General features: G+C 45.3%; 1 protein-coding gene across 2 annotated transcripts in view; it reads right to left on the reverse strand.

The window, feature by feature from the left end:
* Window positions 1-6: 6 nt before the first annotated feature.
* Window positions 7-10,360, reverse strand: part of VANGL1 (VANGL planar cell polarity protein 1) — a 56,808-nt gene continuing 46,454 nt past the window's right edge. For both annotated transcript variants that reach the window (XM_010830741.1, XM_010830740.1), the window contains 2 exons: window positions 9,287-9,521; window positions 7-4,837 (listed from right to left, as the gene is read on the reverse strand). In XM_010830741.1, coding sequence (XP_010829043.1) covers window positions 4,577-4,837; window positions 9,287-9,521 — 496 coding nt within the window. In that variant the 3' untranslated portion in view covers window positions 7-4,576. The remainder of the gene's footprint in view (window positions 4,838-9,286; window positions 9,522-10,360) is intronic.

The following is a 10,360-nucleotide window of genomic DNA, read 5'->3' on the forward strand; positions in this document are numbered from 1 at the left end:
GGGAATTTTCAACTTCTTTCCATCAAAAGTCCCAAGGAAATCTGCCAGTGCCACAGGGCAGCTTTCCTTAGAGCCATAGTCTGGGTACAAACCCAAAGTCAAAGAGAAGCGATTCCATCTCCAATGAACACCCCCTCCCCAGGTTCTGATTCAAGGTTAAGTGCCCTCTGGTTCTCTCTCCTCCACATCCAGAAAATGCCAAATTATATAGGTAATATCTCAAGGTACAGTGACCATGAGATTGGAGTCAAACATTAGATGGGAAATTTCATTTATTAGCTGTGAGATTTTAGGCACATTCTTCTCTCTCTGATCATCCTGGTTCTCACCTGTAAAAATCAGAGATAACCCCTGATTTAAAGGAATTCACCTTCGAGGACAGCATCTAACATAACAATAGCTGATAAACACACCCTATTACCCTTCTCTTCCTTCTTTGACCCAAATATGTTTTCTCAAAAACGTGATCCAAAATCTAACATTCCGGGCATCCACTTGATTAAAGCTCAATAAAGTAGTGTCTATGGCTCCTAATACCATTCAAAAACTGTGCTCTGGGCTTAGGAAAACAACTCATATTTCATTTACAATGGATTATGACCATAAGGTTACACAGGAGTAAATTCATGGTAGTGATTTTTTTTTTTGGTAAAACAAGATCTATAAAGTACAAACCCTACCCAGAAATAAATCACTTAACAACTGCAGGGTCTCTGCTGGACTATTTAAATATTATGGCACCATTTCTGTGCTTTTAGTCATAAACTTTTTTTAAATGAAGTTCAATTTTTAAGTTAGATCAAGAAATCTACGTTAAGGCTTCCAGGGTAGTGAAGTTGGAGCAGTTGCTTATCATGGAGCTAGACTTTTCTTTCTTTCTGTTTTCAGGTCATAGGGTCCAGAGGCAAGAAAGAGTCTAATGGACTTGCCTGGAGGGCAGCGGTGCTCTAGAAGACCTCACTGTGCTAAAGTCATTTACTCCTGGGGAGAAGCCAGTGTAACCGAGGCAAAGGAGCGAAGGGAGGGAGAAGTAACTGGCTTTAGAGTAACCTCCCAGAAGATGGGTGTTGTTAGGAAATCTCTCAAACACAGGGCCTATGTAGAAACACGGACTTTCACACACTCATCCATATAAACCCATCCACAAGTTATCTGCTGAGATACACACCAGTCTTGCTACAGATAGCACAGATGATCAGATGGCTAACATAAAAATGCCGTCCATCTGTTGGTAGTTACACTCAAAGAGAAATGCTCACATATATTGCAACACACAGCCACAAACAACTATGCATCCTTACACAGCAGGGTTCCCGTAGATGAGGGTAAACCAAGGACCCGATTTTGCTGATTTCACTGAGTGACTGCAACAGGCACTCTCCCAGGGGCGGGTCGTCAGTTTCTGTCAGCCTAATAGGCTCATGGCTTTCCAGGGTTACAGCCTCATCTAAATACAGGCGGCTGTAAAGCAACCAGGAGACAAGAGAATGAGAGCACTCAGCTACCACCACCTATGGTGAGGAACGGGGCACATCTCCCACGCTGGACATACACCCACACAGCCACGATCTCCCCACTGCAAAGGAGGTCCGAGCCCTGGCAGTGAGCAGCAGCACAACACACACACGTGCCAGGGCCACCTCCTCTATCCTTTGGCCGGACAGAATTTGTCCTGTCCACAGATTTGAAAAGGAGAGAGAGGGAGATGGTGATAGTTGGACAATAAAATGGAACAAGCATTTTCTCTAGGGCTTACTTTATAAACTTTAGCAAAAGTATTACACACTTTGACTTAGCTGATGATGCAAAGGATGAATCAATCACAAAACCTAGAAATCCCTTCCACCTCTAGGAATGCAGTTCAGTTCATGGACAATTAAAAGTTGGCATTATCTTCAACAGTACCCACTTAAAAACAGAAATTAGATATCTACTGGTTAAAACATCAGGAGGGAAGAGAGCGACCTCAGACACACACTCCTCATTAAGTTTTTCTACGTACTGTTTAATGTTCACATTTTAATAACTTAGGTTCACTATAGAAAATCTATAAACATTTAAGGCAAAAAAATCCTGTCTCCCCAGTGCGGATTTATCTAATCCTACTAGCACAGTTAACCCCTTTTAAAAAGTATAGCCGACTGGCTCCAAGAACTGAAATAGAAATGCATTGTGTTCAGCTGTGTGATACAGTTTTTCTGAAACCTTAAAATTTTTTAAATGGCATCTACATTGTTCCCACTGCACCAGTAACTCAAGCTATTAAGAGTTTGCAAGTGCAAAGGCTTGATACAAAGATCCTGCATTTTATTATGTTATTCTTTCAAAAAGGACTCAATACAAAGTCAGCATTAAAAAAATCAATACTCAATTTAAAATAAAAACAGTAATTTCAGAAAGTCTGACATTCTCCTATGCAAACACTGGGAGAGAGACAAAGGGGTGGAAAGAGAAAAAAAAATTCCTTAATTTAAACCTTTCTTCACCCTGCTGGGAAGGCAGGCACCCAAACCATGACTCCAACTTAACCCCTTCTGGACTGGTAATTGAAGACAGGGTTGGAAGCAGTTTTATGGAACGCTGATGGATAGTGTCATTATTAACCATATGAATATACATGTATGGCACTTCTATTGCTGGGTTCCTGATGCAGCAGCCTCTGATACGTTTAGTCTGAGACAGTATAACCTTTATGTCGCCAAAGTCTCATTGTACATTCACCATCCCTTGCCCAGTCTCCCAAAATAGATTCCTGAGAAAGACATCATCATAAGGAATGTCCAGTTTGAAGGGGACCTAAAGGCAAAACTAAGAAGAAGAAAAGCACCATGGTTACATGGTAAGTGTTTTTCATAAACCAAAACCATGCAATTAAATAGGACATCTTGGCTCCACTCCATACCGACCAGTTTTTCCTCCTTTTCCGACACATCTTCCTTCTGACCTGAAGGCTGTGGATTCAAGACGGCTGTTTACTTTTTCAGATACAGGTGTGTGACAAACAGCCAAAGCCAAGTTTGGTTTAAGACAATAATAACAAACATTGCACCCCTCCTGGAATGAATACACCAGTCAGAATACGTGGGAACACCTATGAGAAGAGCATTGGACAGCGTTGTCCTTGGCTAAAGAAAGGTGACTGGTTAGCCTGACCACCAGGGAAAAGCAAGAATGAGTATTTGGCAAAAGTTTGTTGTGGATACTGGAAGGTAGGTGGAGGAACTGAAGACTGCTGCAGGGCTCTGCCTCAGGGCGAGCCTTGAATATGGCCCAGCTGCTCCCCCAGGCCTGGGAAAGCCCCCAGAAACCAGCTGTATCTAAGAACAGACCAGGCAGGCATCGTTTGAACCCTAAGATCGTCTCCCTACTTTCCTTTCCCCGAATGCTGGATCCTGCCTATTCCCTCTCCACACTCGACTACCAACGACAAGTAATTTAGCACCAGGGCCTAAATCAGCCCCTTCCCAGGTAGTAAGGGGCAGAGGCAATGAGCACACAGTGACGGTGGTCAGAAGTCAGGGACTGGACGCTGCAGCTGTCCCCTGGCAAGGCAGCTTGCTTTGGAGCTTTGTAAGGACATATCTCCTGGGAAATAGAGGCTCCGAGCCAAACGTGCCAGCCCCAGAGTCACAGTGTGGGTCTCTTCCTGGTGGGTGTGGAGCAGCTGGAGGAGGACCGGGAGGGGAGGGGCTCCCGCCACAGCCTAAAGGGAACACCCTAGCTGGCATGCTCTCCCTGGGACCTGCCTGGTGGGCACACCACCCTTTCCTACACAAACAAACAATCCATGGGGCGGACCCGAGGCTGGGCATGGAGCCCCAGGGCACACGTGAACAGCCAGGTCCCCTGTGGCTCTGGAGACTGGGCTCCTGGCCAGGCCTGCCGGCCAGGATGGAGAGAGGGCAGGTGGGCCATCACAGGGTTAAGAAAGGGCTACCTGCTCAAGCTGGTAGGCAAGCAGGTCAGAACTAGGGCAGGCAAATTCTCTCTTTGGGAAACAAAAAATCATGAAGAGCTGTAAACTGACAGTGCACGCTTGTCATTTTGATCCTTCTCTGCAGAACCTAAGGCAACAGAGAACGGAAACGAAGGCAGGCATTTCACCAACAGCCCATGGCTCCCGTGGTGCTGGACGTTTACACACACAAACACGTGTGGACAGGTCCTGTCAGGTTCCCTGAAACAGGACGAAGATGTGTGCCCTACAGGCCCAGGAGTGGGACGGCCGGAAGCCAGGTCAGGGCCGGGTGCTGGACGAGAGGCAGGGGCGAGTCGTAAGGCAGGGTTCCTGAGAACCTCCAGCTCCGCTTTGGTTTGCAGCTGTCACAGAAAACGCCAGGGAACCGCTTCTGGAGACGGCCCATCCCCAAGTCAGATGTCATCAGTCACTTTCTTCCAGGATGGCCATCTTCTGCTTCCTTCCAAATAAAGTGCAGATGGTCAAAGGACCCTGGTTTCTCATGTGCCAGCTCAGTCAGCCATGAAGAATAATAAAAACAAAGATGCCCCTCTGGTATACATATATCTCTCTCTATATATTCTTTCTTTTTTTAATAAAACCACAAATATAGAACTTTTAAACCGACGTCTCGGACTGCAAGCGAAGGACAAATTTGTGAGATTTGGGGTCTATGAACTCTTCTGAGAGCATGATGAACGGAATTTTCTTCACATTGACGACGAGGCTGAAGTCCAAGCATTTAAGGACAAAAACGAGTCCATCCCGCAGCCCGTTGGTCACAGCCTCGTCGCTGACGAGCCGCCACTGCGTGGAGAGCCAGCGCTCCCGGTCGTACTGCAGTGTGGGGCCGGCGCTGAGGTACCGTTCGAGGAAGGCCTGTAAGGACAGCAGAGATGCTGTTAGGGAGGGAATGCCCACTCCAGGTGGCACTGCCAGGCTCCCAGTCATGGGGGAAAAACATCTTCCCAACAGACCGGGACAGCCCGGCTGATTATATACCAATTCCATCAGACCTGCACAACAGAGTCCTTTGCTGGGGGGAGAAGGCTTCCTGACTTTCTCACTCTCTAGCCACGGGGTGCAGACAGTGGTAAGCACAAGAGCGAGGAAGGTGGGGTGGCTGGTACCCATGTAAGCTGTGGCTAAGGCACCAGCCCCATCCAAGGGCCCGGGCCCCATGGCATATGCCTTGGCCTGTACCTGTTCATAGGTTGGTCTCCTCCCATCCTGAGAGCTCCTCGGGGCAGGTGCCAGGCACAGAGAAGCATTCTGGCAATGTGAGTGGAAGAAATACAGGGATGTACCTGCTCACACAAAAATGCATGCTCTGCATTCACTGCTATGTGCCTTTGGACACGCCGTTTAACCTCTGTGTGAGTGGAGCAGATGGCAGCAGTAATGCACAGAACGGCTGTGAGGACCAAGTGGTTAACCTGAACCATCTCACGGTGCAAGATCAGGATGGTTATTTGATTTTGGATGAAGTATGCATGTGGTAATCCAAGGGCTGGCCAGGTCCCACGTCCACCTCCCTGCCCAAGCCCGAGGCTCCAGGAGCTCTGAGCTCCACGGTTGGGATACTCCCCTTGACATCTGCCGTTCCTCCTGCTGAATGTCGTCCTTCAGAAAATTCCTCCTGGCTCTTTAAATTTTCTCAAACTGCTCGCTGAGCCTCTCAGAGAGGTGAATATGTCCTCCTGTAAGTGCCTATAATCATGGGCATGACTCCCTTGTGATATTCTACTTTCTGAACAATTACCGCTGACTGCTTGTCTGAGCCCCTCACTAAACTATCCTCTCCTGGAGGGCAGGAACTATTTTATTTTTTCAATACGAATTTCCCATGTGTCTGGCATATGCTGGAGGCTCGACTGCATGTGTGTTACACCAATAAATATATTGCTTAATCTGTGAGAAAGAAAAATGAACAAACCAGGGATATAGATAGAAAATATTAGGATACATCACTCTGGTCCTAAACAAAGTGGTGTCCTCTTCATCCATACCTTACTGCTGCCAGATACAATATTCCTACCTGTAAGTATATATTCTGAGGCAGAAAGGACAGCTGTGCCTCTACTATAACACACACTCGTATAAAATTAGTTCTCATATGGAAATTCCCCAGCAGTCCAGTGGTTAGGACGTGGTGCTTTCACTGCCCGCCCCTGGTTCAATCCCTGGTTGGAAAACTAAGATCCCACAGGCTGTGCAGCACGGCCAAAAAAAAAAAAGTTTTTATGAATCATAAGGAAAAGAAACAGAGAAATGAAACTAAGAAGATAACTCATAAAATAGAAATAAGATATGCAAAGATACTCTATCACATTAATAGTTAAAGAAAAGTGAAAGTGTTAGTTGCTCAGTTGTATCTGACTCTTTGCGATCCCATGGACTGTAGCCTGCCAGGCTCCTCTGTCCATGGGATTCTCCAGGCAAGAACACTGGAGTGGATTGCCATGTCCTTCTCCAGGGGATCTTTCCAATCCAGGGATCAAACCCAGGTCTTCTGCATTGCAGGCAGATTCTTTACCATCCTAGCCACCAGGGAAGCCCATAGTTAAAGAAATATGAATTCAAATAGTAAAACAATGTATTTCCCTCCTCTTAGATGCATGCATGCTAAGTCACTTTAGTTGTGTCTGATTCTTTGCAAAACTATGGACTGTAGCCTGTCAGGCTCCACTGTCCATGGGATTCTCCAAGCTAGAATACTGGAGTGGGTTGCCATGCACTCCTCCAGAGCATCATCCCAACCCAGGGATCAAACCCACATCTCTTACACAGGCAGGTTCTTTACCACTAGCACCAGCTGGGAAGCATCATGCTCTTAGATGAGCATGAGTAAAAAAGAATTATAACACCCAACGCTGTCAAGTGTGTGTGGGGGGATAAACAAATAAACAGTCTCACATCCTATGGGCAGAAATATAAAACAGTAATACCCCTTAGAAGGATAATTTGGCAAGATCTGTACCTTTGATCCAGCTATTCCTCTACTAGATAGTGAGCTCTCAGAAATACTTGCATATATGCATGAAAACATATGTAAAAAAAGAGAAATTCATTGCAACATTGTTTAGACACAGGGCTGGCAAACTTTCCTTTAAATGTAAATATTTTTGGCTTCACAAGGCACACACTGTCGTAACTACTCAACTCAGCCGCAGTGGAGAGAAAACAGTGGTACACAATCTGTAAACAAAAGGGTGTGGTTGTGTCCCAATAAAACTCGATTAACGAAAACCACCAACCCCTAGTTTAGACTAACGAAAGATCTTAATCCGAATGTGCATTAGTAGGCCATCCATTAAACAAACCATGGTATTCAGTGGAACAGGACACAGCTATTAAAGGGAATGAGGGAAATCTGTAATGACAAGAAGAGATGGGGAAGTACTGACAGGGAAAGCCAGCCAAGAACAGCTTTAAGTGAAAAAACCAAGTTTCCAAGCTATACCTATATGGGATGAGATTCCCATTTCCTTTTTTTGTTGTTTTGTTCATTTCTGCTTTAAGCGCACAAATACCTGAAAGAATATAAACCCATTCTTTATATTAGTAAGAACTGTCTAGGCGGCAGGGATGAAAACTTCGGATATTACACTTCTCTTTAATGTTTGGATTTTTATATAAAGATTATTAGTTTTAATTTGGAAAAGTATACTTTTTTTTTTAGTGAGAAAGAAAGCAACCAGTAAACTTAAAAACCTTGAGGAAAAAGGAAAATAACCATTTCCATTCTATGTGGTATGCGCTATCCCTCCGCATAGGCAGACTCACGTGCAACCACAGTGTTCATACATTTTGCATTCTGCTTTTTGTAACTTAATATTCTAATAGATTCTTCCACATTTTAAGAGGCGATATACCATAATTTGTAAGCCACTGTTCTGTTTTTAAGTTATTTCCAGTTTGGAGCTAATAAAGAGTATTTTGCAAAATAATCCACATATACATTAGTGTGTATCGCTGACTGTGCTAAGTCCTTTTCCTAGGAGGGGGATTAGTGAACCAAAGACTATGGAAAATGTTATGGCTTCTTACTGAATATCTCCATATTGCTTTCCTAGGGTTTGATAACATTAGTGACAGTGCAACCAGCAGCTGTATATGTAATGGGGCAATGTATGAAAACAGGTCTTTATACCAATAATATCACTACCAGTGTTACATGCAAACCGTATGCCAAGCTCATTTACTCTTTACCACATGACTTACATGTCGTGCTGCCATATTTAATATAATTCTCATACAATGATCTTATCAGGTAGATACTATTATTATCTCCATTTTATAAAAGAGGGAACAAGTGTAGAGTAATTTAGGCAAAGTCACAAACCAATTAGGTGGTGGAGTCACAATCTGAATCCACTTCTGTTTGAAGAGGTCATTGGCGAACACTTTATTCTGCCTCCTTGGCCACGGCCCTCTATTAGACACATGGCTGTTTTTGCATCATCCCCAAAAGCGTGCTCATGTCATAATGGTCCAGAAGATCACTTAGTAAAACTAACCCCCCAACAGCCAAAACACCAAAGTGAGAGTATGGTTTCTACCCCTGATGATAATGGCTATTTGGTCCTTACATTATGACAGACGCTGTTTTAAGCACTTCACAGGAATGAACTCTTTTAGTTCTCACAGCAACCCCATGAGGTAGACATTAGTATTATCTCCAACTTACAGACTGGGAAACTGAGGCACAGAGCCATTAAGCTCTTGGCCCAAGGTTTCCCACTAGTTGAGGGAGGTGCCAGGTTAGAACAAATCAGCTCAGGCCCAGGATACACAGAGTACCCTGAATTACTACCAGGGCTGTCTCTAAGTGCACGTCTTTCCTCTGCTTGAATCCAGAAGCCTTCAATTCAAAGGCACATTTAAAGAACAACTGTACCTGGGAAGGAGGGTGGGATGTATGGAGAGAGTAACATGAAAACACACATTATCGTATGTAAAACAGACAGCCAATGGGAATTTGCTCTATGACTCAGGGAACTCAAACAGGGGCTCTGTATCAACCTAGAGGGGTGGGATGGGGAGGGAGATGGGAGAGAGGTTCACAAGGGAGGGGATATATGTATACCTATGGCTGATTCATGTTGATGTTTGGCAGAAACCAACACAATTCTGTAAAGCAATTATCCTTCACTAAGAAATTAATAACTTTTTTTTAAAAGAAATAAAAAAACCCAACTGCACCAAAGTAACAAAATAAGCAAGAAACATTAACTCTTATCAGTGGGTGCTTTAGAGAAACCTTTGATTTTATCATTCCTGACAACACCCTAAAATGGGACTTGCAAGCTCGGCGCCCAGACGCACCTTTGGGGTCATGCTGTGGGTGATGCAGAAGGCCAGGTGCTGCAGAATGCTCTCCATGCTGTGGTAGTTCTGCTGCCGAGTGGTACGCAGGTACTTCTGCAGAGCCCGGGCCATGGACGGGAAGATGGCTTGGGCAGCCTCCCTGGGGTCCATCACCTCCCCTGGGGCTTTCTGCTGCTCCTCAGCCTGGAGACGCTGGATGTGGATGAAGGCCTCCTCCACTGCGACCACCAGCCTGGAGGCGATGAAACATGGTACTCAGACAGCAGTGCGGGGCTTGAGAACAGAGTCACACAGGATGTGGGAGGAGGACTCCTAGTCGGCGGCCAGCTGGCCCAAGGCTCCCATCCTCAGGCGTCACCCCAGACAATAGCGAGGTGAGGGAAGGGGAAAGGAAGACAAAGGCAAAAGTAATGCGGAATGGGGGCTCCTGGGTGAGGAGGAAGAAGAGTGGACTGCAGAGATGACTCCTAATCTCAATTCTGCCACTAATTTGCTTGGGAGACTCACTACAACGAAGGGTGAGATGAAAAGAGTTTTAAGGCCCCTCAAACTGTGGCTACAAAAGACTCTGCATGCACTGAGGGGTGGCTCATGGTACAGAAGCAGCTTTATGGAGAACTAGAGCTGCATCCTCTCCCTCCGGCCGCCCACACCAGCAGCCCCAGGGAACAATGAAGGAAGGCAGCACATACGATGAAAACCATCTTTGTCCACTTCAGCTAAAGTGATCAGCTCTTGAAAACCAGCAAGGGCCTGGGGATAGAGGGCGGGCCAGTTAAAGTGTGGGCAGAAGGCCAGCAGCTTCATCATCAGTTGGGAATTTTTAAGAAATGTAAATTCTTGGGTGGGCCCCACTCTAGACCTACTGGAAAGTAAGTAACCTTTGAGGGTAGGGCCGGAACCTGAGACCTATGTTTTAACAAGTCCTCCTGGTGATGCTTTTGCATACTAAAATTTGAGAAACACTGGAGCGAGATTCCCTCCAAAGGCCCAAGCAGGTTGTGTTTATAAACTGAAATTTCAGTCTGGTTAAAAAAAAACAAAGTCTTAAGAGAACAGACTTCTGATTGC

This window comes from Bison bison, unplaced genomic scaffold, assembly GCF_000754665.1.
Source record: "Bison bison bison isolate TAMUID 2011002044 unplaced genomic scaffold, Bison_UMD1.0 scf7180017864519, whole genome shotgun sequence".
Classification (NCBI taxonomy): Eukaryota; Metazoa; Chordata; class Mammalia; order Artiodactyla; family Bovidae; genus Bison; species Bison bison.